The 26638-nt window shown below is 43.4% G+C and overlaps 1 protein-coding gene across 1 annotated transcript in view; it reads left to right on the top strand.

The window, feature by feature from the left end:
- The window catches only part of REPS2 (RALBP1 associated Eps domain containing 2), a 211682-nt gene that overhangs the window by 146102 nt on the left and 38942 nt on the right, over window positions 1-26638 (top strand). The window contains exons 15-17 of the mRNA XM_068268694.1: window positions 3019-3080; window positions 7838-7915; window positions 20590-20673. Of these exons, the coding sequence (XP_068124795.1) occupies window positions 3019-3080; window positions 7838-7915; window positions 20590-20673 (224 nt within the window). The remainder of the gene's footprint in view (window positions 1-3018; window positions 3081-7837; window positions 7916-20589; window positions 20674-26638) is intronic.

Here is a 26638-nt window from a genome sequence, read left to right on the forward strand (position 1 = left end):
AGCCAGTGGGCAATGGGAACAGATACACAAGACAGCCAGTGGGGAATAGGAATAGATACACAAGACAGCCAGTGGGAAATGGGAACAGATACACAAGACAACCAGTGGGGAATAGAATAGACACACAAGACAGCCAGTGGGGAATGGGAAAAGATACACAAGACAGCCAGTGGGGAATGGGAACAGACACACAAGACAGCCAGTGGGGAATAGGAATAGATACACAAGACAGCCAGTGGGGAATAGGAATAGATACACAAGACAACCAGTGGGGAATAGGAATAGATACACAAGACAGCCAGTGGGGAATGGGTACAGATACACAAGACAGCCAGTGGGCAATGGGAACAGATACTCAAGACAGCCAGTGGGCAATGGGAACAGATACACAAGACAGCCAGTGGGCAATGGGAACAGATACACAAGACAGCCAGTGGGGAATAGGAATAGATACACAAGACAGCCAGTGGGAAATGGGAACAGATACACAAGACAACCAGTGGGGAATAGAATAGACACACAAGACAGCCAGTGGGGAATGGGAAAAGATACACAAGACAGCCAGTGGGGAATGGGAACAGACACACAAGACAGCCAGTGGGGAAAAGGAATAGATACACAAGACAGCCAGTGGGGAATAGGAATAGATACACAAGACAACCAGTGGGGAATAGGAATAGATACACAAGACAGCCAGTGGGGAATAGAATAGACACACAAGACAGCCAGTGGGGAATGGGAACAGACACACAAGACAGCCAGTGGGGAATGGGAACAGATACACAAGACAGCCAGTGGGGAATGGGAACAGATACACAAGACAGCCAGTGGGAAATGGGAACAAATACACAAGAAGACCAATGGGGAATGGGTATAGACACACAAGAAGACCAATGGGGAATGGGTATAGACACACAAGAAGACCAATGGGGATGGGAATAGACACACAAGATAGCCAGTGGGAAATGGGAACAGATACACAAGAAGACCAATAGGGAATGGGAATAGACACACAAGACAGCCAGTGGGGAATGGGAACAGATACACAAGACAGCTAGTGGGGAATAGGAATAGATACACAAGACAGCCAGTGGGCAATGGGAACAGATACACAAGACAGTCAGTGGGAAATAAAAACAGGTATGCAAGACAGCCAGTGGGCAATGGGAACAGATACACAAGACAGTCAGTGGGAAATAAAAACAGGTATGCAAGACAGCCAGTGGAGAATGTGGCAGAACTTGGTATGGAGTGAAAATATAGATATCTTTGTTATGGGGGACAGAAAGTAGCCATATCTTCTATGGAGAAACATGGCTGTAATGCTGTCATTGTTTACATTTTCTTTTTCTCTCTCTCTTTTTGGGTGGGTGGGGGGAGGGGGAGGGTCTTAATTAACATAATTATACTTGTTCCGTGTCAAATAATTTCACATTGAATTGTCAAATATCATGATTTGTTTAGACAGAATTGGCTAATATACGAGTGTATATACAGTAGGTAGTTTACAATTATTAGAAGCACAGCGAGAGTAACATTGCATAACATGCATAATGGGATTGACATGCTTGCATGCTGAAGATGGGTAAAGTAAACAAAGTAAATACATTGCATTTTTCATTGGGGCCTCAGTTAAAGACATATTTAAAGAGACTCTGAAGTCTTTTTAAAAAAATTTTTTTTATCTCAAAATATTGTTTAACATGTTAGCCCTAACTAAACCGCTGCATTCCTGCCGCTGTACACTATCTAAATCCCCCCTAACTCGCTGGGGGGCAATCCGGGCAGCACTTCCGTGAGAGGCAGAGCTATGAGCCGCAGCTCTGCCTCTCAGTGCATCTATCAGCCTGGATCTCTGCCTCTCCCCCGCCCCCAGGGCAGCCATCAGGGGGGGACAACTGACACTGCAGTGAGGGGCCCTGGGCTTCTGGGGGCTATGGGCCCCCCCAAAGCACTAGAAGGACCGCATGTGCTGGCTGTGGGCCTGTGGCTCACTAACCAGCACACCGCGTTCCAGCACTGAGAGAAGAGTGACATCAGTGCTTGAACGTGGGGAGCAGATGAGTGAGCACACTTTCTATACTGGGGCACCACCTATATCTGGCTACAGGCTACCTATACTGGCCCACCACCTATACCTGGTAACCTATACTGGAACTGGAACCACCTATACCTAGCTACCTATACTGGGGGACCACCTATACCTGGCTACCTATACTGGGGCACCACCTATACTTGGCTACCTATACTGGGGCACTACCTATAGCTGGCTACTTATAATGGGGGAACCTATACCTGGCTACCTATACTGGGTACACTTATGCCTGGATACCTATACTGGGGGCACCTATACCTGGCTTGGGCAGGGGAACGAGCTGAGACAGAAGGGACAAGAGGTAACTCCACCCACAACATGCCATGGTCACACCCACTTTTTGCCACATCATGCTGTGCATACTGCTTTCTTTAGCATCGGAGCCATGCACATTTTTTGCCGTAGCGCACTTCACGCATGGACACAGGGGTGGGGTGGCTAGTGGGTGGGCACAGCAACCAGTGGCTGGGCCCAGGGACGGGGGGCCCAGGCCTAAAGATGTGTGAGGGGCCCCAAAATTTCTGGTGGCAGCCCTGCCCGCCCCTCTCAGTCTTCCTTCACTGAGAGGGGCGGGAGGAGAGGCGGAGATCCGCCGCTGATAGACGGGCATGGAGGCAGAGCTGCGGCTCATAGCTCTGCCTCCAACAGCAGCAAAATCCGCAACCAAGAAAATCGTGGATTTTGCAGGGGAGAGGGAGGGGGGAGTTAGGGGGGGATTTAGATAGTGTACAGCGGTGGGGATGTGGGGGTTTAGTTAGGGCTAATATGTTAAACAATATTTTGTGATAAAAAAAAGGATTTTTAAGAGACTTCAGTGTCTCTTTAAGCACAATTAAGAATAAGTATATGGACACTTTTCTTATACAGATACACATCTTACTGATTGCTCTTCGGCATCTAATGTTGTGTTTGGCTTTATGCAGCTCCTCGAGCTGGATGGATCCAGCCTCCGCCTGCTCTGCCACCAAGACCTTCTGTGACTCAGGTACATTATACTGTTAAACATTAAAGGGATACTGTAGGGGGGGTCGGGGGAAAATGAGTTGAACTTACCCGGGGCTTCTAATGGTCCCACGCAGACATACTGTGTTGGCGCAGCCACTCACCGATGCTCCGGCCCCGCCTCCAGTTCACTTCTGGAATTTCTGACTTTAAAGTCAGAAAACCACTGCGCCTGCATTGCCGTGTCCTCGATCCCGCTGATGTCACCAAGAGCGCACAGCGCAGGCCCAGTATGGTCTGTGTCTGCGCAGTACACTCCTGGGGACATCAGCGGGAGCAAGGACATGGCAACGCAGGCGCAGTGGTTTTCTGACTTTAAAGTCAGAAATTCCAGAAGTGAACTGGAGGCGGGGCCGGAGCATCGGCGAGTGGCTGCGCCAACACAGGATGTCTGCGGGGGACCATTAGAAGCCCCGGGTAAGTTCAACTCATTTTCCCCCGACCCCCCTACAGTATCCCTTTAATTACAGAAAGCAGTTTTAAAACTCATCTTCAATAATGATCACAGTTCTAGGAAAAAAAAGTTTTAGTTTTGATGAGTTTAGTCTTAATGAGTTTAATTGTTGCGGGAAGGGGGTGGGGGGTTGCCAGTGGGTCAGTATTTAGGGCTTAAACTATGGAAAACTTGAGGTGTACCTAAGTTATGATAGGTGTGACACTTTAAGGTTTAATCACTACAGGACCATTGGGAGTATTAAAATGTCCTGCTTGCCCTGTTCTTTGATTGGTGAATAGGAACATTTATTCCCTGAGCCCATCAAAGTGACTGTGAGGGAAAGATCATGGTTTCAACAAAAAGCCAATGACCTTTCCTGTAACAACACTGCCTGTGTGCTTTAAACTCTGTTCAGAGCACACAGAATAGTGTGTGTGTGTGTGTGTGTGTGTGTGTACGTGTGTGTGTGTGGGGGGGGGGGGGGTATATCTAGGGGTAAAAAATACATATTTTAGACTATATAAAATAAATTAACCCCCCCCCCCCCCTTACCCCCTCCACTGCTCTATTCCCCACCCCACCCCCTCGTTACCAAAATACACCAGTACACCAGTAAAGAAAAGTGTCAGCATTTAAATTTTAAAAGAAAATACGTAAATAGTTACATTAGGGACTCATCTTTCTACTATGTATGTCATGAGGGCATATTACTGTTATTTTTGCAAATAAGGGCTTGTAATTATTGATTGGGTACAAAAAAAAACAACAACCACAAAACAGAAAAAACACACCTTTATTTCAAAATAATATACAGGTCCTTCTCAAAAAATTAGCATATTGTGATAAAGTTCATTATTTTCTGTAATGTACTGATCAACATTAGACTTTCATATATTTTAGATTCATTACACACAACTGAAGTAGTTCAAGCCTTTTATTCTTTTAATATTGATGATTTTGGCATACAGCTCATGAAAACCCCAAATTCCTATCTCAAAACATTAGCATATCATGAAAAGGTCCTCTAAAAACGAGCTATTAACCTAATCATCTGAATCAACTAATTAACTCTAAACACCTGCAAAAGATTCCTGAGGCTTTTAAAAACTCCCAGCCTGGTTCATTACTCAAAACCGCAATCATAGGTAAGAATGCTGACCTGACTGCTGTCCAGAAGGCCATCATTGACACCCTCAAACAAGAGGGTAAGACACAGAAAAAAATTTCTGAACAAATAGGCTGTTCCCAGAGTGCTGTATCAAGGCACCTCAGTGGGAAGTCTGTGGGAAGGAAAAAGTGTGACAGAAAACGCTGCACAACGAGAAGAGGTGACCGGACCCTGAGGAAGATTGTGGAGAAGGACCGATTCTAGACCTTGGGGGATCTGCGGAAGCAGTGGACTGAGTCTGGAGTAGAAACATCCAGAGCCACCATGTACAGGCGTGTGCAGGAAATGGGCTACAGGTGCCGCATTCCCCAGGTCAAGCCACTTTTGAACCAGAAACAGCGGCAGAAGCGCCTGACCTGGGCTACAGAGAAGCAGCACTGGACTGTTGCTCAGTGGTCCATAGTACTTTTTTCGGATGAAAGCAACTTTTGCATGTCATTCAGAAATCAAGCTGCCAGGGTCTGGAGGAAGACTAGGGAGAGGGAAATGCCAAAATGCCTGAAGTCCAGTGTCAAGTACCCACAGTCAGTGATGGTCTAGGGTGCCATGTCAGCTGCTGGTGTTGGTCCACTGTGTTCTATCAAGGGCAGGGTCAATGCAGCTAGCTATCAGGAGATTTTGGAGCACTTCATGCTTCCATCTGCTGAAAAGCTTTATGGAGATGAAGATTTCATTTTTCAGCACGACCTGGCCCCTGCTCACAGTGCCAAAACCACTGGTAAATGGTTTACTGACCGTGGTATTACTGTACTCAATTGGCCTGCCAACTCTCCTGACCTGAACCCCATAGAGAATCTGTGGGATATTATGAGGAGAAAGTTGAGAAACACAAGACCCAACACTCTGGATGAGCTTAAAGAGACTCTGTAACAAATTTTTCAGCCTTAGTTCTTCTATCCTATAAGTTCCTATGCCTGTTCTAATCTGCTCTGGCTTACTGCAGTCTTTCCTAACTGCACTGTCTCTGTAATAAATCAATGTATCTTTCCTCTGTCCTGTTTGTCGGGCTAAGGATTGATTGTGTGGAATGTGCAGGGCTGCTTGTGATTGGTAGAAGCGATACACACCCTCTGCAGGCCCCCTGCACACTGTGAATGACTCACACACTATGCTTAGCTGAGCCTATTAGAAGCTGGTTAGTTTGTTTGTAAACACTGCCTAAAACTGTTAATTACAAGCCAGGATTGCAGCAGAGAGTGGCAGAAACAGCACAGAGGGGCACAGGACAAAATAATGAATAGAATGGTATGCTTTTTATTGTAAGAATATTAGAGTACAGATTCTCTTTAAGGCCGCTATCGAAGCATCCTGGGCCTCCATAACACCTGGGTAGTGCCACAGGCTGATTGCCTCCATGCCACGCCGCATTGAAGCAGTCATTTCTGCAAAAGGATTCCTGACCAAGTATTGAATGCATAACTGAACATAATTATTTGAAGGTTGACTTTTTTTTGTTTTAAAAACACTTTTCTTTTATTGGTTGGATGAAATATGCTAATTTTTTGAGATAGGAATTTTGGGTTTTCATGAGCTGTATGCCAAAATCATCAATATTAAAACAATAAAAGGCTTGAACTACTTCAGTTGTGTGCAATGAATCTAAAATATATGAAAGTCTAATGTTTATCAGTACATTACAGAAAATAATGAACTTTATCACAATATGCAAATTTTTTTAGAAGGACCAGTATTGTCACCAATTATTATATTAGGGAAACAATTTAAATATAATAACTGGGACAAATGGGCAAGTAAAATGTGTGGGTTTTTAGTTACAGTAGCATTGTTTATTTTAAAACTATAGAGGATGGAATTGGAGAAATAGTATTTTTTTAATTTTTCCCTTGTTTTCCCTTTAAAATGAGTAGAAAGTAAAGTAATTACTGAAAACAAATATCACCCCCAAAAGGCCCAATTTGTGGCCAAATAAAACAAGGTAAAGATCATTTTGGTGTGATAAGTAGGGATGATCAATGATATGCACATTTTTTGTGTTTTTTGTGTATATATATAAATTTATATTCAGCTTGAAAATAGATTAATCAGTTTAAACCTGGGTGGGACTTGATTGGTCCATTTTCTGCTGCATATATTTGCATATCATTGATCATCCCTAGTGATAAGTAGTGATAAAGGTATTGGCGAATGAAAGGAATGAGCGCTAATGGGTGAAAATTGCTCTGGTTCATAAGGTTAAAAAACCCTCGTGAAGTGGTTAAATATGGCTAGGCATACAGCGGTTGATTACAGCCCAAGATGCAAAGCTGATCAATCCATCCTCAACTGAAATTCGATCGAACAGTGATCAAATCCTACACCACATAGCAAATGTAACCTTGAGAGAATTCAACAGAAATGTATCAAGCACTGATAGAACTACAAACGTTGCACTTATCAATCCCTCACCACCCCTGCTGCACCCGCCTCACGCACAGATTATCCAACATGTCCAATCACATTTTTGGTAGCAAAACTGTCCAAAATCAATCAAAGATGAATCTGTTGCATATGTTGGGGCAATAGAAGTATGGCAGGTTTGATTGAGCAGATTGAATCGGCTGGAAAAAAATTGTATGTGTATGAGCACCTTGAGTCAAATTGATTCACTTCAAACATTACAGTTTGCCCTAATAATGAAGTTGCATCTGAAAATGAAATGTTGAGTCCATTGCTAGGCAATTAAATTTTGATCTAGCTTTGCCTTTACTGATTATAATCCACACACTTTATGCTGACTGGTCCCTGCGGTGACATTATTGTTGTGCACACAGCGACTGCAGCAAATATCGTGGTGCTGATATTTATTCCTTGTTGGTTGTAGGTAAAGTGAAACACATTAAAGTGTTTTCTAGGACACAGGCACTTCTGGTTATTATGTCCCCTAACAGGTTGTACTAGCAATGCTTATGAGAGGTCTAGTAGGGAATGTATTTTATTTGGTACTAAAGCCAGCAGAGTTGGCCTGTGTCTGGACTCCATTAGAAAAGTCATATACTTTTATATAACAGCAAGCTGTACGGCTGCCAAGAGACTAGCTCTCTCCTACGCATATATCATTGTTATTAGCAGTATGCACTCATCTCTGCACTGATGGGATGCAGTGATAACGTCTAAAGGGAGTTGTGTTTCTTGGCAGATGCCCTACCAGAATACTAACACAGAGCAAAAGACAATTCAAAAGACAACATTTGCAGACTTCAAGTCACAAGAACAGGTATGGAAAATTCATTATTTTATCTAATCTTCGCTATTCCTGGGTTTTAAATTCTTTGCAGATTTTAGAAGTATCAAGAAATGGTTTGTCTGGTTTCTAGTAAATTTCCCACTTCCCTCGCATGAGCTGTCTCTGAAGTGAAGCAAAATTATTAAGGGCCCATTTCCACTTAAAGTGGACCCAAATTAAAAATACAAGATTTCAGAAATAAAATCTATTTTCTAAATTATTATAATAATAAATAGCAGCCTTTTTTTCAGCTGCATGATGACAAAAATAAAATATTTTACATTTACTGGATTTACCCCTCCCTTCCTTTCATATTGCCGGCACAGAATCCGGAAAACTGGTGGAATAGAAGGTGTCCGCCAAAGGAGGAATTGCTAATGGCTGCCACCTGTATAACCCTAGTTATGAAAAGAGAAGGGTGAAAAGCATGCACTGAAATGCTCATAGGCTTGAAGAAGTGTTTATTTATCTTTGTATGTGTCAGAGTAGTGCAACCAAATATTTTGGGGAAGTGTGGCCTATTCAAAACAATACGCTGCCATCCGACTCACATGCAGGGAAAAAAATTGGATGGCATGCTGCATTTAAATGGAATGCCCATCCGAATCCCTGTAACCATACATGGCATGGCTTAAGGAATTCGGATTCTCCTTGCATCACAGCTGTGTTCAGGCATTGTCTTTTGAAAGACACATGCCATGAACAGTGAAAATAGGCCCTATGGCTAGGTACTCAGTGGGACATTGCACTGTGGAGCGACGTTAACGACACAAAGTAAAATTACGCAGTGAGATAACACAATACAAAGTTGCACATAACATATTGCGTTGACACACATTAACAAGTAGGCAATAGTGTGCATATCACAAACACTGGTTCACATGAAAGCTGGGGGCCCCGAACTCTCTTACTGGCTGAGGCCCTCAAACCACCATGTGAAACCTAGAGGAAAATGCAGGTGGGCCCGGGACCTCTCACTCCCAGGGAATTCACCCCCATTGCCTCTAAACTGAATGCTGACTGCAACAAACACAATTGCTCACTCCCAGCTCTAGTAATTTCCTACGTTTATCTGGTCAGCAGGCACCTGTCAGCCAATCAGGTGCCCAGTTACTGTATACACCCTTTGCCTGCTGTACCAAATCTAGCAGACATTGCATAACTTAGGCACCACTCAGGTGGGAGGCTTTGATTGGATGTAATCGTAGATTATGTCGCTAGCAGGACCGCCCTGTGCAGGCACGTCTCCCACAGGGGTCCCTCCCTAACCACTCACCTGACACCCGCATCCTGGAAGCTGAAAAATAGAATTTAAAACCACAAACACTGGTTCACATGACAGCTGGGGGCCGCAGACTCTCAAATTGCTGAAGCTGGGAGTGAGCAATTGTGTTTGTTGCAGTCAGCTTTCAGTATAGAGGCAGTGGGGGTGAAATCGCTGGTGGTGACTGTCCTGGGCCCACCCACACTTCCCTCTAGGTATCGCATGGTGGTTGGGGGCCTTGGCCAGTGAGAGAGTCCGGGGCCCCCAGCTGTCGTGTGAACCAGTGTTTGTGGTTTTAAATTCTCTTTTGCAGCTTCCAAGACATGGGTGACAGCTGAGTGGTTAGTGAGCGACCCCGGTGGGAATGATGCCTGTACGGAGGTCCTGCTAATGACATAATCTACGATTACGTCCAACCGAAGCCTCCCACCTAGTGCTGCCTAATTTATGCAATTCCTGCTAGATTTAGTACGGCAGGCAAAGGGTGTATAACTGTTCACCTGATTGGCTGACAGGCGCCTGCTGACCAGATAAAGGTAGGAAATTGCTAGAGCTGGGAGTGAGCAATTGTGTTTGTAATAGTGTGCATATGCAAACATTAACATGTGCAATAAATAGGCTAAACGCGCGGCATGCATTGCTATATCCTAATGCAGTATGTTACACCTTAATGCAATGTGTGCACTGTGAACGGCGCATAGATTTTTTTTATTGCTGTGCGCTTGTCTGCGTTATGAATGTTTAATGCGTGACTATACTGTCCTAATGTGAACTTCTCTTAAAGGTGGCCACTAATGATCCACTAATGGTCCAATAAGCAAAAAATCATTCAAGCAATCAGATAATTCTGATCGGATGTAATCAGATTGGTTGTAAACAACATCCGTTGATGGACACACTCGATTACGACTGCTTATAAAAACAAAACGACTGCTTATAAAAACGTCTGATTGGATTTTCATCTAACCAAAATTTGGATTTTCTTGTTGGCTGTGATAGATAGGAAGCAAAGATTGGTTCATTGAGGTTGTAGTGAACTATGTATTACAATATTTCACATTCGATCAGAATTATCTGATTCCTCAAACGATTTTTCACTAAAAATGTTTTAGTTTTTTTAGGGGTTTTTTTGTGCCACTCGCTTTGCCATTGTGATATATTATTTATTATTATGCCGCATGACATGTGTGCGCACACTTTTAGACAGGTGACAATTCTATTTGGTGATAACCATCTCTCCCCCCACCTCCAGATCTACAGAACTCAAGAGTTGTTTTATCTCTTGGAAGCAGTGGTGGTGGTGGTGGCGCACAGTCATGGTTAGACTTTCAGACCAAAAAGTTTGGTCGAATACTGTGACTCAGTAGAAGCTTGTTAAATATAGCAGGCTGCATGGCTGAGGTGTCGAGGCACCACTCCTTTGCTGTCCTTCATTCCTCACCTGTAGTGAGAGGGAGAAGTTGAAGGGTAAAGTGAGGATCTAGTACATGAGGTTTCAACCATAGCAGATTTTGAGAGAATCATCAGAGCACAGTGTCTATTCAATCGAAAGAACTGCACACCTGAAGAAGAGCACTGCTAGTGCAGGAGACTCGTTACAGCAATAGTCCAGTAAGAGGAAAGAGGGATACGCACACAGACTTTCCAGAAACAACGTGATTTTTATTGTTCCAATGCACACATACAGTATATGACATCAAATCGTCCAAGTCAACGATTGTTTCTGGGCCTAACTGGTCCCCTTTATCCAGGCATAAGCAGACAAACATATACAAATGTATATGTTTGTCTGCTTATGCCTTATTTATTTATTTATTTATTTATTGTATTTATAAAGCGCCAACATATTAAGCAGTGCTGTACATTGGTTAAGGTTACAGACAATATTTAGGGGTTACATACAGCAATACAACAATACAGGAATACAAGAAAAACCATATCAAGTAGCACAGTATGAGTACAAGGTAATGCTTAGTCAGTCACTGGATGGAAGCATGGAGATTAGACAAGTCGAGTTTACTCAAGAGTTCACTCAGATCCATAGGATGGGTGTACTGCAATGAAGGTGCGTGAGCAGGTAGGAGACATGAGGAGGACCCTGCCCAAAGGCTTACACTCTAAAGGGCCTTTATAAAATGGACCGGTTAGACCCGGAAACAATCGTCCACTTGGACGATTTGATGTCATATATGTGTGCATTGGAACAATAAAAATCACGTTGTTGCTGGAAAGTCTGTGTGCGGATCCCTCTTTCGATTTACACAGCACAGTGTCTGTCCAGAACTGACACAAGTACATTTGGAGGCACTAGCTCACAGTTACCACCTAATATATGGCTTGGTGACCATGGCTTTATCTTCTCTGTTCCAGTGTTACCTCTACACTCCCCTTTCTGTCTTAAATAAGTCACAGAAATAGGACATACTGTAGATACTTTTCATGTGACTAGGCTGAAATCCAATAGCCTATTAATAGTGTTGGTGTTCGAATTCGGCATAGTAAATTCGACCACCACCACACTCCTGAATGGCCACTGTTCAGCACCTGAACAAGTGGACAGGGTCAGGGGGAGTTCACTGCCTTGCCTGTCACATTGCACTTCATGTGACTCCGATACTTCCTCCTTCCAAACCAGCAGTGAACTCCTCCTGATTGTCCGCTTGTTCGGGTGCTGAACAGTGGCAGTCAGGAGTATTCGGGTGTTCAGATTCACTATGCCGAATTTAAACAGCAACATTACCTATTACAGTAATACTAGAAATTATATTAATCTATTAAATGCTAATTGTATATGCCCACATTGCTGTATGAGTGTCCACATTCATTCTGCCCAAAAATTCCTGCATCCCATTTCCACTCTGAGTGTTATTTCTATTTTAAAGGTATTTCAGCTTTTATTGTAAAAAAACAATTCAACACATATTCGTATTACACACGCCATTTTTCAATCTAGTGCTATTAAAATCACCTTTATATTTATGTCTAAAGCTAGCTAGAATTTTCCAGACATGGCAGATTATTCAAAATGTCCTCATTTGCAGTCACATCAACATCAGGCATTCAAAATTATGTGCGTAGTTTTACTAGTGTAGTAAAAATAATACCTTTTAAGGGGGTCCACCACACCAGATCAGTATAAACATCAATCAAGGATATTGCAAAAACATTTGGCGCTCCCTTCAGCCACCTTAAAGCTAAATACACATGTGTGCACGTGAACAAGCGACAGCTCTCCACACGTCTCACCAGAAAGGCAGAGACGCGGCGGAAGCTGTTTGTGAATGGAGCATCCCCCGGCCGGATGCTCCATTCACTTGCGTAGGTCTCCTGTCGCTATCCCGCGTACACACGCGGGAGTAGCGACAGTTCCGGCGAAGTTGCGGCGACAGCTGTAGCCGGCGATTGAACATGTCAATCGCCTGGCGACAGCTCCGACGGGCGACGGTTCGGGGCGCGCGCGTAATACACACGGGCGACCTGTCGCCGCAACACGCGCGTGCCACGTGGTTGCGGCGACGGCCGTCCCCCGTGAGTATGGACCTTAAGAGCGACTTTCACTCTTATGGTGGCTGCACTCTATTTGTGGTAGATCAGGTAAACAATTAAAGGGAATCTGAAGTGAAAATAAACCTACCTTATAATAATTTGTATGTGTAGTACATCTAAGAAATAAAACATTATTAGCACAGATATGAGTCTCATATTATTTCCAGTACAGGAAGAGTTAAGAAACTTCAGTTGTTATTTATGAGAAAGAGCTTCTCTGAGCTCTCTGACTTGCATGTAACAAAGAGCTCTGTCTTCTGAAGCTTGTATTGGTTGTAAATAACATTAGTTGATGGGCACAATTGATCATGTCGTCTGATCGGATTTTAGTTGAACCAAAATTTGGATTTTCTTGTCGGATGTGATAGATAGGAAGCAAAGATTGGTTCATTGATGGTGTAGTGAACTATGTATTACAATATTTCACTTCCAATCCGAATTATCTGATTGTTCAAACGATTTTTCGCTAGAAATTAGATTGTTAGTGGCAACCTTTAGGCTTTTTTTTTTAACGCAGATCTCTCACTGTATCTTGTTTGTTTAAGGTTTTACTACATAGGAAAGTTGAAAAGGTCATTAGCCTGCTCTGTGAAATCATTTAGAATGCTGAGTGTAGTGTGTAAACTGCAAATATTAGAGAATGAAGCAGTATTTTTTTTAAAAAAAAAGCTATATGCCTGAAAATAAAAATATGAGACTACTTTGCTACTTATGTTTTATTAATTATCGTACTACACATATAATTCATTATATTATATCATATTTTATCATAAGTTTTTTTTTCGCTTCAATGTCACTTTAATATCTTCCATTGAGTGTATAGTCCATATAGACAAGATTAGTCACATCTTCAGGAAATTGATTATGAAACTATCTGCTTACAGCTCATGAGTAGCTACGGCCAATTACACTTTCCAGCAGTTACACCTGTGAGCCAGGCAAATTACATAAGGGGAAATAAGCTGCTTTTATAGTCTGAAATCTCTGCAATGCAAATAGGTGACCTGGACGGATTTGTTTTCATTTTTTTTTCATTAAAACAGTTACACTCAAAGTATGATCCACACATCCTGAGCTGATATAGCAAGTATTACAAAGTCTTAAGTGAACATGGCTCATAGTGCATTTTCTGAATTTTAAGTTAATCTATGTAAAATAACAGCCTAGGTGAATACTTTGCTATGCAATTTCCATTTACAAAACTCTCCACTAGATGGTGCTTGAAGGACACTTTTTGTACAAGCACAACTTGCATTTGCCTGAGAAAAGTATATGGATCCTTCCTGAGATATTTCCATTCTGCCCATGTTATACATTAACATTAGCAATACCGTAGTTTTTGGAAAGATTTGAGTTTCAAGGATTTTGATCTAAATTCAGCAGAAATTTACTTATCACCTCAGATGATCAAAGAGATGTATTTCTTTGCCTAGGGACTAGATTGTGAGCTCCTCTGAGGGACAGTTAGTGATAAAGACAATATACTCTGTACAGGGCTGCATAATATGTCGGTGCTATATAAATAATAATAATAATAATAATAGGCAAATGTAAAATTATGCCTGGCAACAGTTTAAAGGGAACCTAAATTGAGAGGTATATGGAGGCTGCCACATTTAAAGGGGATATGAAGTGAAAATTAACTTATGATATAATGATTTGTATGTGTAGTACAAATAAAACATTAGCAGCGTAGATATGAATCTCATATTGTTTTCAGTACAGGAAGAATTAAGAAACTTCACTTGTTATCTATGTAAAAGAGCTTATCTGAGCCTCTCCGACTTGCAAAGTGGCAGAGAGCTCTGTCTTCTGAAGCTTTTATCTCAACTATCTCTCACTGTTGTTTGTTTAAGGTTTTACTACAGAGGAAAGATGAAAAGGTCATTAGCTCTGCGAAATAATTTCAAATGCTGTGTGTAGTGTGTAAACTGTAAATATTAGACAATGATGATGCAATGTTATAAAAACGCTATATAACTGAAAATAAAATTAATTATATCATAGGTTTTTACCGCTTTAGTGCCACTTTAATTCCTTTTAAATAGTTCTAGTTGCCTGGCAGTCTTGCTGATCTCTTTGACTGCAGTAATGTCTGAATGTGTGATTCAGGCAACAAGCACGTGGCTAATTTAGTCAGATTTTTGTCAGAAACTGCTGATCTGCATATGCTTGTCTGGGGTCTATGGCTGAAGGTATTAGAGGCAGAGGATCAGCAGGATGCCACGCAACTGATATTTAAAAGGAAATATATATGGCATAACGTCATAACTCTCTCACTTCAGTTTCCCTTTAAGGAAACTGCAACAAAAGGTAACAGAAAATGAAAATCTGTATTATTAATGTAAAACTTATTTCAAATCTCAATTTGAATCCATCAGACTGACTCACTGTCAGCGACTTACTGATTATTACTATTAGAGGACAATAATATGGTGCACACAGGGCCGGCCCTAGACTTTTTGCTGCCTGAGGCAAAATTAGAAAAAATCGCCGCCCCCCCCCCCCCCCTAGCCGTGGGTGGGGGGTGCCGAGCTGGAGGGGTAGCTGGCAGAAAGAGGGTATTGGGCCTAGCGGTGGGGAGGGGGGTCGGACCCCCCCTCCCTCGCCTGGGTCCCCCGATCTGCGCTCCTCCTCCAGCGTTAAGTACCAGCGTGCATATGATGAAGAGGCAACGGGCGGGGGAATCACTCACCTCTTCCGCGTTCCATCGTGTGCTCCACTGACGTCACTTCCTGCAAGGCCGTCCACTTACAATACAGTGGGCGGCGTTGCCGGAAGTGACGTCAGTGGAGCACACGATGCCTGGAGCCTAACCGCCCCCCGCATCACCCAGTCCCATGCACGCCTCCAGGACTTCTCAAGAGCTGCTCCAACACTGTGGAACTCCCTACCTCCACCCATTAGGGCAGCCCCCTCCTTCAACATCTTCAAGAAAGCCCTCAAAACTCACCTTTTCACTCTGGCCTACTACCCCTCACAAGTGCTCTAAACCTACAGCTGAACTCTGGTCCCCTACCATTTGTGTCCTTACCTCTCCCTCTAGATTGTAAGCCTTTGGGCAGGGTCCTCCTCCTTTTGTGTCCTACCTGATCTTGCACCTCCATTACTGTGAACCCATGCTATGCATCTGAGTGAACCTAACTTGCCTAATCTCCATGCTCCATCCAGTGACTGACTAAGCATTACCTTGTACTAATACTGTGCTGTGTGATCTGGTTTTCTTGTATTCCTGTATTGTCATATTGCTGTATGTCACCCCTAAATATTGTCTGTAACCTAAATTAATGTTCAGCGCTGCGTAATATGTTGGCGCTTTATAAATACAATAAATAAATAAATAAATAATAAATAAATGGATCACGGAAGAGGTGAGTGATTCCCCCGCCCGTTGCCTCTTCATCACATGCACGCTGGTACTTAACGCTGGAGGAGGAGCACAGATCGGGGGACCCAGGCGAGGGAGGGGGGGGTCCGACCCCCCTCCCGACCGCTAGGCCCAATACCCCCTTTCTGCCAGCTATCCCTCCAGCTCGACGGGCGGCCCCCAGCATCCATGGACAGGCGGGTGCCGTCCCCCCAGATCTGCCGCCTGAGGCAAATGTTTCACCCCGCCTCATGAGCGGGCCGGCCCTGGGTGCACACCAAACAGCCCTGAATCAGGAGTTTCAAATCCATAGATAACATTTGGGGTATAGTTTTAGTAGTGTGGGAAAGTTGATATGACATTTCCAAAGTGCTCATTGTAAAGGTTCAAACATATCCTGACCTTTGTTTCCCTGATCTGCTGCATGCTTGTTCAGGGTCTATGGCTAAAATTATTAGAGTCAGAGGATCAGCAGGATTTCCAGTCAACAAGTATTACTTAAAAGAAAATACATATGGTTGCCTCTATATCCCTCTCACTTTAGTTGTCCTTTAACAAGGTCAAGCTAAAAATACACTGACTAGCCACTTCATTAGTTGCACCTTGCTAGAACCAGGAAGAAGAAAAGCCAGGGCTTGTATGGCACTTCCCTCTTTCTTTTTCCATGGAGAAAGGGTAGAGATAATTTGTGTAGGGGAGTAGCTGGGCCATTTCCATGATATACAGGAGAGGAAGGTGATAGGGAACTAGGGACAGAGTGGTAGTGACAGACCAGACATCTCTGCAGCAGTAGCTGAGTAAAAGAACCTAGCTTCAAAAAAGTATTAGGCTAAGAATGATAGTTTGTTTGAGACACCTTTCCATAGTGAGTTGTCCCCTGATGCCCTCCTACTGTTGTCCCCTGATGCCTGTAGACTGATCATCATCAAGTTATTGAACATTCAGGAAAGCCATGTGTGACTGCTATTCTTATTTCTGCTGTGGCCTGCTCATGCTCAGAAGGCAGCCAAGCAGCTACTTGTAGGGGAGCCAACCAAAATGATCACAATGGGACATTTATAGCTACATTAGCTGAAAGTCATCTGGCCCTTAAATACAGATTATCATGAAATCTAATTGTTGCCTTTGTCCCCTTTCCCGATGATCTTCTTTAAAGAGACTCCGTAACAAAAATTGCATCCTGTTTTTTATCATCCTACAAGTTCCAAAAGCTATTCTAATGTGTTCTGGCTTACTGCAGCACTTTATACTATCACTGTCTCTGTAATAAATCAATGTATCTTTCCCCTGTCAGACTTGTCGGCCTGTGTCTGGAAGGCTGCCAAGTTCTTCAGTGTTGTGGTTCTGCTATGAACTCCCCCTTCCAGGCCCCTCTATGCACACTGCCTGTGTATTATTTAGATTAGGGCAGCTTCTCTCTTCTCTCTTATCTTTTACAAGCTGGATAAATCGTCCTCTGAGCTGGCTGGGCTTTCACATACTGAAGAATTACAGACAAGGGCAAAGCTGTTTGCAGGAAGAAACGAGCAGCCTGAAACTTCAGTGCATGAGAACAGGGGGAAAGAAACACACAAATGATCTCTTGAGATTCAAAAGGAAGGCTGTATACAGCCTGCTTGTGTATGGATGTATTTTCTATGTGTGGACATACTGTACATCAACCTACTTCCTGTTTTGGTGGCCATTTTGTTTGTTTATAAACAAACTTTTTAAAACTGTTTTTAACCACTTTTAATGCCGTGAGGAGCGGCGAAATTGTGTCAGAGGGTAATAGGAGATGTCCCCTAACGCACTGGTATGTTTACTTTTGTGCGATTTTAACAATACAGATTCTCTTTAAAGGATACCGGACCCGAGACAAAGCTATCTAATGTAAACACAGAGGTATGTGCATGCTTGATCCGCATACCTAAAGGGAGTGAATGGGGCAGGAGGGAAAGGACTGCTTAACCTTAACCACCCCTCTGCCTAAATGTAACTACCCCATACCTAACTTTAGCAAACCCCCCCCCCCCCCCCCCCCTGTGCCTAACCAGGGCCAGTTCTAGACTTTTTGCTGCCTGAGGCAAACTTGTGAGGATGCGCCCCTCCCTTCTGCTGTGCAAGTAAAATTAAACACTGCTGCTATTTTGCCTCCCCCCTCCTTACTCACTGTCAGACTCCTCACACAGCACAACCAGCTGCCTTTCCCCAATAATGACCTCTTTACCTTGCTCAATCTCTTCTCACTTCTCCTCCTACTCTCAGAGGCATAGCAAGGTTTTTCAGCAGCCAGGGACAAATACAGTTTTTGTGCTGCCCGGGGACACTTGTGGGGCATATGTAGCCTATTACGGGTGGGTACATTTTGTTGCCAAAACTATTCGCAATAAGTGGACGCTGAACTAACTCAATAATGAATCTGTGGGGACAAATGACATATGTGGAGTATTGGATCCTGGGCAAAAAATAAATAATTAACTACTGAAAGTAGTTAATTTATTGATGATGAGGAGAGAAGGGCTGGAGGGAGGCAAGAAGTAGAAGGGTAGTGAGCAGAGAGCAGGATAGAGCAGGGGAGGAGATCTGCCCATTCCTTATTATTTCAAAGGTTCTGCAGGGACTAGGAGACATTGGGGGATGGTGCAGTCCGATCCAGCACCCATCAGATGCTGCGCCTGGCGACAGATGTCCCCCCTTGCATGCCCTTAGTTACGCTATGCCTCTGCCTACTCTAACTGCTTGCTGTAAGTGTAAACACACAGTACAAAAATGCTGTCCCTGCAATCTCTGAGAGAACCGGCCCTATGCCTAACATACCTTGATCCACACACCTAAGGGGAGTTAATGAGGCAGGAAAGAGAAGGAAAAGAACTGCCTGACCTTAAACAACTCCCCTTGGTGCCTAACCTTAACCACTCCCAACCACCCCGTGCCTAAATTTAACTACCCTGTGCCTAACCTTAACAACCCGCCACTGACTCAGGCCTTTAAATGCATTACAATAAAGCACTTTGCTGCCAACTAAACAGTGTTCTCAAGTGAAATTCTGCATATGTCTCTTCAGTTCAGTTCTGCAAATGAATAGTATTAATACCACACACTATTTCAAACTGTGTGCCTTGATTCTGAGAACAAACTCATGCAGCCCCTCCACCATGTTTAGAACACAGACTGTGAGGATGGAATTAGCTGCACTGCTGTGATTTGTTTTTACCCCACATGCAAGATTTGCATTGATGGCTTAAAGCCCAATCTACACGATACGATTATTTGTGCGATTCGATTACGATTCTATTTACGATCCAATTAAATCTGACATGTCCGATCAGGATTCGATTCAATTTGATTTGCCATTGCAAAACAATGGCAAATCGAATTGAATCGAATCCCGATCGGACATGTCGGATTTAATTGGATCGTAAAAAGAATCGTAATCGAATTGTACAAAGAATCGTATCGTGTAGATGGGGCTTTAGACCTCTTTCTTTGTGCAGCTAATTAGTGACACAAGAGATAACATGCTAGGCTGTCTATACCAAAACACGGAGTACAGATTCCAAGCAGGAAAACTGGTGTAGTTGGCGCTTACAGATTTAGAAATTGATAGCTGGCTGCAAATTGAAATTGATTTTAATAGCATTAAGTTGATAAAACATTTGTGCAGTACTTATGCATGTTTATAGCACATTTTTATCGAGAGTGGAATTTCATTGTAAAGAAGCTTTTGGTTTTACATTTTGCTAAGTAAAGTTTAAAGGGAATCTGAAGTGAAAATAAACGTGTGATATAATTAATTGTATGTGCAGTGCAGCTAAAAAAATAGATCATTAGTAGCAAAGATATGAGTGTCATATTGTTTCCTGTACAGGAAAAGTTAAGAAACCTCAGTTGTCATCTATGCAAAGGAGCCTCTCTGAGCTCTCCGACCCAACTTGGTCATCTAATGTGCTTTTTACTGAAGCATTTATACATCAAAGATTGAAAGACGACGTAAGATAAGATTTTACTGCTGAGAAGTTCAAATGGACATTAGCTCTGCTCTGTTTCATAGTGTAAACTGCAGAGTGTAGTTTGTAAACTGCAAATATTAGAGGATGATGCAGTGTTATAAAAAAAAAGTTATATACTGTAACTGAAAATAAAAATATCAGACTCTTTTCTTTACTACTAATGTTCTATTCATTATCTGTACTACGCATACAATTCATTATATCATATGTTTTTTTTTTCGCTTCAGTGTCATTTTAAAGCACAGGGCTTTTCTACTGCTAATATGCTAATATCTAGGACAATACATACAAGAAAGTTTTTTTCCTTTCTCTTGGATATAAAAGCGGTGTGACGTTTTGGTCTTTTTTTGTACACTTCCCCTGTGTTTTAGACACTGTGGGATCATTTCCATGACAGTTCACAGTTAAGTGGATGATAAATCTTTTATAACATTTATTTGAACCGCCCAGGCTTGTGATTTTGTGTTTTGAAGCCAGAAATGATTTGTTTTCACAGAGTGACCGAGCAGCAGAGATTGAATTACATTCACAGACGAGTAAAATCCCACCGCAGACAGACGAGAGCAGCCCTGCCAAAAAAGTACGTTTTCCGAGATTGTCAGTGAGGTTTGATTTGCTTTGCTAATATAATCTACTATAAATGATAGTATTACGCTACTCAGTTATATTCATTCTGTTTATCTGTATAGGTGTATTTTCTTGTTAATCAAAAGCAGCTCATAGGTAAATGTTTGCTGAACACACTGATTTAAAATACCTTTTAGGCCAGAAACTAGGAGCGATTTCTAATTGCTAGTGATTTGAAAAAGCTCTTGCTAATGCAATGCTATGGGGGATTTTTATAAAATCACATCGCTCAAGTGGGATCACACCCCTAGCATTACATTAGCAAGAGCTTTCAAATCGCAAAGCGCTCAGAAAATCGCTTCTAGTGGGTTTCTGGCCTTAGTGAAAAAGATGCAAAAGATAACCAACCAGGAGAACTTACTTCCAGGGGGCACGTGAGCACAACACGATGGGGCAAAGAGGCACTTTTTTTATTTTGCAAAGACTGCAATTTTTTTTTTACACCTTTAAACATTTTTTATGCATAGTTTATATTAATCTGTGTTCTCCTAAGGCTACTTTCCCACCAAGGGGATGTTATGGTCGCATAACGTGCCACTAACGCAACGCGTGGTGGTGTTGAAGTTGGACGTCAGATTGAGCTGCGTTATGCAGCTCTCAAAGCAGCCGCTCCAGGTTAGTGATAGGAAGTCCGGATCTTAGGATTCGGATCATTAGAATCGGATCATTGAAAAGATCCGGATCTTTGAACCAAATCATTTGAATCATTTTACTAGGGAAGCAGACTGGGTGAAATGACTAGCAGGGCAGGACTTTCCCTGCACTGTACATTCTGTATGTTCCTGTTTCTTCCAGACAGACATCCACTGTGAACCAAATCTTTCATTGTGATGATCCGACTCACAAAAAAGATCCGGATCAAATGAACGATTCCTTCATGATCCGGACAACACTACAGTCCCAGCATGAGTCACCACAGTGCAGTGAATATTAATTAGCCATGTGGCTGGCCGCGGAGGAAGAGGGGAGACCTCCTCCTCCAACTTTACTGAGCATGTGCAAACAGTCTAACGTGGCTTAGCCCAGTATAACGTACAGCATGCAGCACTTTGTTCAAACGTGCTGCGTTAATATGTAACTTTGCGTAGTGTGCACTGTGAACAGCAACATTGATTTTACAGTGCTGTGAGTTAGGCTGCATTACTGGCTGCTGTAACGTGGGACTTTAACGTCCTACTGTGAAACCAGCCTAAAGGACACCTGAAGTAAGAGGGACATGGAGGTTGCCATATTTATTTCCATTAAACTATGCTATGTTCTTAGATTGCTTAGGGCTATTTCACATTACAGGCGGTCCCCTACTTAGAAACAGTTTCCATTCTGGGAGATAAGTTGAATTTATTCATAAGTTGAGTCCTGTGTTAAACATGGTAAAATGTAAAGGTTCTGGTGTGGCCATATCCTGATCTCAAAATCACTGAGCCACTCTGGGGAGACCTCAAAACGTGCAGATCATGCAAGACTGCCCAAGAATTTACAGGAACCGGAGGCTTTTTTCCAGGAAGAATGGGCAGCTTCACCGTCTGAGAAGATAAAAAACCTCATCCGCAACTACCACAAAAGACCTCAAGCTATCATTGATGTTAAAGGGGGCAATACACAACATTAAAAACTGGGGTATGTAAACTTTTGACCAGGGCCATTTGGGTAGTTTGTGTAGTGATTGTGATTTTAAAAGGGTAAACACAGTTGTTTGACAATAAATGGTTTCAGCCAACCACTAATCATGAGTGAAAGAAAAGTTTTTGTGTTATCATGCATATTCTTTGAAAAATGGTTAAGAAATCACAAATTCTGTCAGGGTATGTAAACTTATGAGCCCAACTGTAGGGGACTATCTATATTTGTTTGCATGTGGTTTTTTTTTTCAAACACATAAAACAAAAATGCATTGCACGGGGTTTCACACTAGTGCATTCTTTTTTTACATTGCATTACAACACGCAACATTGTTAGAAAAGGAGGAAACGTGCTCAAAAATGCACACCGTAGTGAGGAATATAAAGTGTATGGAAATGCAGCCTACAAGTGGAAAAGAGCCCTTAGATAAGATCATGATCACTGGTCATGTATTTTGCTGACTAGCAATCAGCTTGTACTATATCTGTTTGGAAGCTATCCTTAGCTTTCAGTCTACCTTCTGCCCATTCTAGGGTCTATTTTCCTCTTGGAGCCATATCTAGGGAGGTTTGATACAGTTCTGTCAACCTGCTTAGTTGCAGCTGTTGTCAGAGGAACATCAAGCTACATAATCTTGTATGTTTTGCCTTAAAATGTTTGTCTGTAATTTTCTTTCTGATCTGATCTCAGACAGCACCAAGTCAATGGGTGACGGGAGCACAGTGCGACACGGCACGCATGCACAGACTGACGGGAATCCCAGTGATAAACTTCCTGTTCAGTAGGGCAATAGAGAAAATAAGTTTGGAGTGGCACACCTTACCGTATCAGTTGGTTGCATAACCTTAGGTGCAAAGCAACACTTTGGTGCAAGTAAAATAGGCAAGTCCAAGAAGTGTCTAGCACACCAGGCTTCTCAAGAGCAAAACAAACATATTTATTCTTTAATGCAGGTTTCAAAGCACCATATGTTGACAATTGTTTTGGGGCCATGCAGGGTCCCCTTCGTCAGAACAGTGCAGACATATGACAGCACATATTCTGCACTGTTCTGAGGAAGGGGACCCTGCGTGGCCCAGAAATAATTGTCAACATGTGGTGCTTTGACACATGCACTGAAGAATAAATACATTTGTTTTGCTCTTGAGAAGTCTGTTGTGTTAGCCGATTCATGGACTTGCCTCCTGTTCAGTAGGGAGTACATCACTGAGCGCAGGGCGGTGCTAGGCATATGACCCGGTTCCCGCACATTGTCATAGGTTCATGTGAAGGCTGATTTCCCTGCAACGCACCCCTAACCACAGGTGTAAAACCAGCCTTAAAGTGTACCAGAGACTAACTATATTCAAAGTTTCATATGTACCTGGGGCTTCCTTCAGCCCCATCCGTACGGATCACTCCTAGGAGGGGAGGAGACACATTACATGGAGGGAGGAGACATGGGGGCCATGCAGGTGCAGGCAGAGGTGGTGGTATGGTAGATTTCCAATAGATTTCATGCTGAAACCTATTGGAAATCTGTGTGCATCAAATCTGATCGGAGAGGGATCTATCTGGTGGTCGATCTGGTGGCCATCAAGTAATGTATAGCCACCTTTAATCCAGTTGTTCTTGATAAGATCAGGATACAGTCTGGTATCTGTAGTTGCCATGAGCCCAATTGGCCTAGCAGAGGCTGATCTTGCATGTTTGTACAGTTATAAGTAGGTTTGTAATAATACAAATTAACCTCCCTGGTGGTATGATTCCTTCCTGATTTTAGGGTCTAAAAGAGGTACAACTTTTTCATTTGCTTTTAGACCCTAAAAGCAAGAAAAAAATAATTCCCCCAGAGAGCCTGTAGCAGCCCCTGCACTTACTCACTTTCCAGGGATCCAGTGCTGCAGTTTTCCCTCCATCCTTCGGATGGCGCTGTAACCCTATAGTGAGATTGCCGGCTGTTGTCAAGATGACAGACGAAAATCTCACCAGAAGGATCCAGAGCCTCCGAGGACAGGAAGGAGAATGGATACCAGTGTCTGGATGCCTCGGGAGGTGATTTGAAACATCCGCTGTGCGCTATGCTCTGCAGTAACCTTGCGGTGGCTACTATGAGTCAGGCTTAGGGTTACCGTTCTGAACTGTGGATTTCCAACCCCGAACTTGACTCGGGGTTGCCGCTAAGGAGGTTAAAATTAGATTTGTCGGGGGCGTGGCTTGCTAATGGCCGTGTGAGGACGCACCACCGCTGAGCTCCCACAGCCCGAACTCAAAATATAGCAAACGGCACCCTTTCACCATCCAAAATAGCTCATGGGTGGAGGCAGAAAGAAGGGAACTAAAGCCCACCACAACACACCGTCTCAATCCCAGATCAAGCGTTTCCTGAGGCTGCTTGAACGAAGGCTGCAGGACCAGGAGACCAGCAACATGGCGGAGACACCTCGTGGCAAAGCGGGCCGAGGCTCTCAGTCTCCGAGAGCAGAAGGCTCCGCTGTGAGTTCGCCCGCTACGAATGAAATCAGTGAAACCCGCTCACCTGACCAGACGCATAGTCCTCCAGACAAAAAGCAGCGAACACAATTGTCGGGGGAGGCACCCGGAACGCCACAGAGCGGACAGCATGGCGGCGCATCTAGCTCACCGAGCAGCAGCACCTCCTCCATATCCCGAAAGGCGGTAAACGGGAGATCCTCACCAAGGACCAGTCCAGTCCAGGCAGCATATGCGGGCCAATCCTCCCCACGGAATTCCGGTGCCGGGAACAGAACGCAAGGTAGGCCTATATCCCCTGCCCACCAGGCTCTCACTCCCCGCCATGACGGCGCTGCAAGCGAGGACCCTAACCTGGCTGCCCTGCCTTCCCCCAGACGACCTGCAGGCCTGACTTCTCCTTCACTCTCAGAAAGTGCAGAATCGTTTATAGAAGTAGAACTGCACGATTACATTAGATCTTTACCTACTAAACAAGATCTAGAGAGCTGCTTCACGAGAATCATGGAGACATACAAGCTAGATATGGCTGAGTTCAGACAGGACTTTGCACACGTAACACACAGGATGGAAGAGGTAGAAAAGGGCCAGGAAGAACTTGCTGACTCCCTAAAAGCACATAACAGCACTGTTAATGCTCACTCTAAGCATATTACTGCTCTATACATGAAAATTGATGACTTAGAAAACCGGCATAGAAGGAATAATATACGCATAAGAGGGGTGCCTGAAACAACTAAAGCCCCAGACATCATGGCTACTACGGAAGCAATATTCAATATCTTCCTAGATGCCCCGGCCGATAATAAGATTGAAATTGACCGTGCACACAGAGCGGCTGGCCCTCCAAGATCCGACCCGTCCAGACCTCGTGACATCATCTGCAGAGTTCATTTCTTCAAAGAAAAAGATGCCATAATGACAGCAGCACGTAACAAAGGAAATATTGACTTTGACGGAGCTAATATTCACTTATTACCTGATCTCTCAACTCTCACCCTCCAGCTACGCAGAGCCTCCAAACCTCTGCTAGAAACCCTGAGGGAACGCGAAATAAAGTACCGATGGGGATACCCCTTTGCAATCTTCATCAGCAAAGATGGCAAATCAGTGACTTTCAACTCACCTAATGACCTACTAAAAGTCCGGGAAACCTTTGACCTTCCAGAGATTACCCTAGAGGAATGGCCTATTCAATCTGACACTCTAGCCTTGCCACAAAGGGAGAAATGGAAAAGAGTTCCCAATCGTGGTGGGCCAAATCGCTTCAATAACAATAGATAACTCTTCTCCACTTAATACCCTCCAATAAAATTGTGGCCCATTCCTGGTGCGACCACACTCTGATATGACCCACCTTTATGCTAGCGATAATATAAATTGGCCATACTATAGGATAGAAATATTTTAGGATTAAGATATATTCCATATCAGATGTAGTCAATATTCACGCCTACCCATACACAATCGAAATCTAGATAAAATGCACTGAATATATGTATGGGTAGATAGAGGCGGGAGGGGAGAATTCTATGTATCTGAGCTCTATCCCACAGCGCTATAAAAACGATTAGAATAGTCCCAACATGAGACGATGTAGGTTATATGAGGCCCCTACCACTACTGAAATGCAACATGTCCAACCTAACCTAAGCCTCTCTGGGCCAAGCCTCCTTCCCTATCCCCTCACCCCCCATCTCTTCTCTACCATCCCTCCCCCCCCCCTCTTTCCCCACCCCCTCCCGCCAATACGTGCTAAACACACCAAAACATTGGCGCAATAGCAAAACCCTAGATGGCCTCACAGGATTTCTGTTCGGATCATG

The sequence above is a fragment of the Hyperolius riggenbachi genome, chromosome 2 (genome assembly GCF_040937935.1).
Source record: "Hyperolius riggenbachi isolate aHypRig1 chromosome 2, aHypRig1.pri, whole genome shotgun sequence".
In the NCBI taxonomy this organism is placed as follows: Eukaryota; Metazoa; Chordata; class Amphibia; order Anura; family Hyperoliidae; genus Hyperolius; species Hyperolius riggenbachi.